Genomic DNA, 5,008 nt, shown 5'->3' with positions numbered 1-5,008 from the left:
TGCTGGGGCTTTTTCTTCTCCCTGATCTCACATTGCTCTAACTTAAGAGCAAGGTGAGAGGGAGTTTTTTTTTGCCTCTCTCTCCTGATTGTATTTTATTTCCTGTTCCACCTCCTGTGACCTGTCTTCCCTGGAGTTGTGATGTCTGTGCACGGTCGGGGGGTTCCATTTACCTGCATTTCGTTGCCTTGTACTTGTACATGTGTGATGATAATAAATTGAATCTAATCTAATCTAATCTAAAAAGCTGTCTTCCATTGTTACGTCCTGAGACGTATATTTTGGTGTGCACAATGTGCATTTGTGTATTCTGTCTCTCTCTCTATCTCTCTCTCTCCCTGCAGGTAACTGTGTCCACCTGGTAGCGATCATTGGATCTTTCCAGTGATTGGCTGTTGGGAGAGGAGAGAGAGTATTTAACCTGATCTACACTTCAAACCACTGTTGGTGGTGGCTAGATCGTGCAGTGGCTGAACTTTTCTCCACATACAAACCTTGTGTTTGTTAGAGCTTTCAAAATTTGATTTGCCTTCAATATTTACAGTGTGGTGAAGCTATTTAAGTCAAACTTCTACTTTCAGTGATCTTGTTGTTAACATCTAATAATTCACCCAAAGAGAAGTGAGTCTGGTCGATTTGTTTGTTTGTTTTGAGGGTTAAGTAGGAAGATGGGTGGCATTTTGTTTTGAATCAGTTTTCTCCTGTTTATGTTAGTAGAGGGAGTTAGTTTATGTATTTTTGTTTTTATTTCAGATTAGCAAGAGGGCATATTAGGAGTTAGCTTTTTTTTTTTTTTTTTTTTTTTTTTTTTTTTTTTTTTTTTTTTTTTTTTTTTTTTTTGGCCTTGCCCCCTTCTGAATTTAATACCGTTTTCTTTGTTATATTTTGATATGTAAATAAACTTCTCTTTTCTTGATATGACCTTGTGTAAAGTCTCTAGAAATTCTGTTTGAGGAGATGCGTTATCAATCTCTCTTTTTCCAGCCATTGCACATCACCCACCACCAATCATTAATTTTCTGTTGCGGTCACGTCCCTAGACCTGAAAAGATCGTAACACCATGTATGCACAGGCCCTATTGAGTTAACTTAAATGAAAGTAAAAACTAAATTGTTGTAACTATCTTGATTGACTCTTTTAAAATGATTATATAAGCTACATACTGTATACATACAGCCAATTGCCAAGGCTAGCTTTTATATATATAATATATAGCTAATGAATCAAAGAAACATTGACTTCATTTCTTTGCCTACTTTGATTTAAAATTTGGGTCGGGTGTAATAGTACACCACCTTTCTTTTTTAAAACTACACCACTGGAATATGGTTTGGAAAAATGAAAAGAATTTGAGCATATGTAATAAAGTAAGAGCTATCCAACTTAAGATTCTTCATAGAGCTCATATTTCTCCTTTCCAGCGTAGTAAATTTAGAGCTGATTTCTCTCCTCTCTGTCCCAAGTGCAAGACAAAAATAGGTAACCTTATCCACTGTTTCTGGTTTTGTAACAAAATACAGAGGTTCTGGTTGAGGTTTCCGAAGAAGTGAGTAAAGTTTTGGGTGTTTTGGGAGATCCAGCATCTTATTTATTAGGAATGTCCCCTCCTGTAATCCTTGATAAGTACAAAATGAGGCTTTTCAATTTTCATAAGTCTCCCTCTGTTAGGATGTGGCACTGAACTATTCTTGAATACGTGTCGTTAGATTATCTGACCTGTATTGTACATGATAAAGTCCTGACTAGAGGATTTTTATCCTGACAAGAGGATTTATTTAAGAATATCATGGTTGGTTTATTGATTGTTTCACACTTATTAATAGTTCAATACTTCAATATCCTTTTAATTTTCCAGACCTACTGAACTCCAATGTATGTATATGTGCACCTGTAAAGCTCTATTTGCGTATGTGAGCTGAACTGTACCTTCTTGTTTGTTTTTGTCATTTGTTTAACTGTTGTTGTCACTGGATCATCATTATTTTGCAAGAATGTTATTTTATTTATTATTATTTGTTTATATATATATATACACACACACACACACACACACACACACACACAAAAGACTTTTGAAAGTCTGTAGCCATTGACATTGACTTTGTATTTTTTTTATATTATTATTATGGAAGTCAATTCATTTGTCGTTCGTTGGTTTTCAACAGTTATTTTGTATTTCAATTGAAAGATGTGAAAATCCTGTTAGGGTAATTAGGCAAGTCATTGTATAACCGTGGTTTGTTCTGTAGACCAGTGGATCCCAAAGTGGGGGTTGCAGGAAAATGGGTTGCTTGATGATTTCCAGAAATCTAATTGATTTATGAAACCATTAGAATGACCATATTTTATCCATAACCTCTAGAAGATAAAAATAGAAGTGATAAAAACAGCCTTTCTTCAAATTAGCGCACAGTTGGCATTACTTTTAGTTGCTGCAGTTTTGTTCCATCCAGAAACGTGTTGTGGGAAGCCTTACGGTTAATTAACTGTGATGAATTAAAGCACAGTTATTAGTGAAATCAGTTAATCACTGCATCCCTATTAGAAACTGATTATTAAACTATCATGTTTGAAATAAATGTGTTGAAATAATCTCTCTGTTAAACTGTACTTGGAAGGGTGATTACATTATATTAGGACACAGCAATGGCGTCAGATTGGTTTTATGACACCAGGTTAAACGTTCTGGAACATTTACAGCACTGACATATATTTAAAAAACATTAAACGAATAATAGACTTGGACCTATTGGTGTGTGTGCACCGTTGCATGCAAAGTTTCTAAATTTCTAACCACCTCAGAGGGTATTGGAGGTCGCGAGTCACTGGCATTGTTATTTTGGGGGTTGTGGAATGAAAAGTTTGGGAACCGCTGCTGGAGACAATCCAAAACTAATATTGCTTAAGGGGGCTAATAATATTGACCTTAAAATGGCTTTAAAACAATTAAAAACTGCTTTTATTCTAGCTGAAATAAAACAAATAAGACTTTCTCCAGAAGAAAAAATATTAGAGGAAATACTGTGAAAATTTCCTGACTCTGTTCAACATCATTTAGGAAATATTTGAAGAAGAATAAAAATAATAATTCTGCGACAGATGTTTTGATATAACTGGAGAAATCTTTCAATAGTTGTTGAATTCCCTCTGCTTTACAGCTCTACTATATGCATTTAAAACAATGATGCATTGGATTTATTGAATATTTTTAAGGTAAGTGGTTGCAAACAATTTATATGGGCTAAATTTAAACAAACAAATGAAATGCAGTAATGTTCAACTTCATTTGTGTTTAAATTCAGCCCATATAACTGGTTTGCAACCCACTCATCTTAAATAAAGTGTAGTAAATCCAATGCATCATTATGTCAGTTTAGTCGCAGCAGTAGATGCGCAGGTCATTGAGTGCGGTGTCGTCTGCTACACCCTGCGGTTCCTCCACCATAGTCTCGATCCCACAGATTCCCCTTCCTCCACAGGTCTCGCTCCAGTCACCCCATTCGCCCCAGGACATCCCAGATCCCTGCAGCTCTTCTGCGTTTACACTGCATTTAAACCTGGCCACAATACAGACGCCATCAGTTAGCATGACACTTGCATGTTGTTATCATGATTGGCATGTTTCTAACATAATTACCATGACACTAGAACATTGTTACCATTATTAGTTTGTAACTAAATTAAAAGTAAAAATTATAAATATTTTAAACAAATGAATTGTATTTGTGTATTTTTGAATCGTGGATTTTATTAAATTAATTTGTGTATTTATGAATTGTGTTTTGAAGTTACGAATTGCATTGTGTATTTTTAATCGTATTTTGAATTTAATAACAGGATTTGTGTATTTTTAAATCGTGTTTTAAATTTTTACGAATTGAATTTTAGTATTTTTGAATTTACGAATTGGGTTTGTGTATTTACGAATCGTGTTTTGAATTTACGAATTGGGTTTGTGTATTTATGAATCATGTTTTGAATTTACGAATTGGGTTTGTGTATTTATGAATCATGTTTTGAATTTACGAATTGGGTTTGTGTATTTATGAATCATGTTTTGAATTTACGAATTGGGTTTGTGTAATTACGAATCATGTTTTGAATTTAGAATTGGGTTTGTGTATTTACGAATCATGTTTTGAATTTGCGAATTGGGTTTGTGTAATTACGAATCATGTTTTGAATTTACGAATTGGGTTTGTGTATTTACGAATCATGTTTTAAATTTACGAATTGGGTTTGTGTATTTACGAATCATGTTTTGAATTTACGAATTGGGTTTGTGTATTTACGAATCATGTTTTCAATTTACGAATTGGGTTTGTGTATTTACGAATCATGTTTTGAATTTACGAACTGGGTTTGTGTATTTACGAATCATGTTTTGAATTTACGAACTGGGTTTGTGTATTTACGAATCATTTTTTGAATTTACGAATTGGGTTTGTATATTTACGAATCATGTTTTGAATTTACGAATTGGGTTTGTGTATTTACGAGTCATGTTTTAAATTTATGAATTGGATTTCTGTATTTTGGAATCGTGTTTTGAATTCAGTTATATGATTTGTTTATTAACAAATTGTATTTTGAATTTACGACTTACATTTGTGTATTTACGAATCGTGTTTTAAATTAACAAGTTGATTTGTGTATTTTGGAATCGTGTTTTGAATTTAATAATATGATTTGTGTATTTACGAATTGTACTTTGAATTTATGAATTGGATTTGTGTATTTACAAATCGTGTTATAAATTTATGAATTGTATTTCTGTATTTTGTAATCGTGTTTTGAATTTAATAATATGATTTGTTTATTTAGGAATTGTATTTTGAATTTACGAATTGGATTTGTATATTTACGAATCGTGCTTTAAATTAACAAATTTGATTTGTGTATTTTGGAATCAGGCTTTGAATTTAATAATAGGATTTGCGTATTTACGAATTGTCCTTTGAATTTACGAATTGGATTTTTTTATTTTTGAATTGTGTTTTGAATTTA

At 32.7% G+C, this 5,008-nt stretch overlaps 1 protein-coding gene across 1 annotated transcript in view; it reads right to left on the bottom strand.

Annotated features, from left to right (window-relative positions):
• Window positions 1-2,612: 2,612 nt before the first annotated feature.
• The window catches only part of vmo1b (vitelline membrane outer layer 1 homolog b), a 16,178-nt gene continuing 13,782 nt past the window's right edge, over window positions 2,613-5,008 (bottom strand). The window contains exon 4 of the mRNA XM_056445695.1: window positions 2,613-3,558. Coding sequence (XP_056301670.1) covers window positions 3,375-3,558 — 184 coding nt within the window. The 3' untranslated portion in view covers window positions 2,613-3,374. The remainder of the gene's footprint in view (window positions 3,559-5,008) is intronic.

The sequence above is a fragment of the Danio aesculapii genome, chromosome 21, assembly GCF_903798145.1.
Source record: "Danio aesculapii chromosome 21, fDanAes4.1, whole genome shotgun sequence".
NCBI lineage: Eukaryota > Metazoa > Chordata > Actinopteri > Cypriniformes > Danionidae > Danio > Danio aesculapii.
Note: the sequence above shows the minus strand (reverse complement) of the source record. Positions and strands in the feature narration are given on the sequence as shown.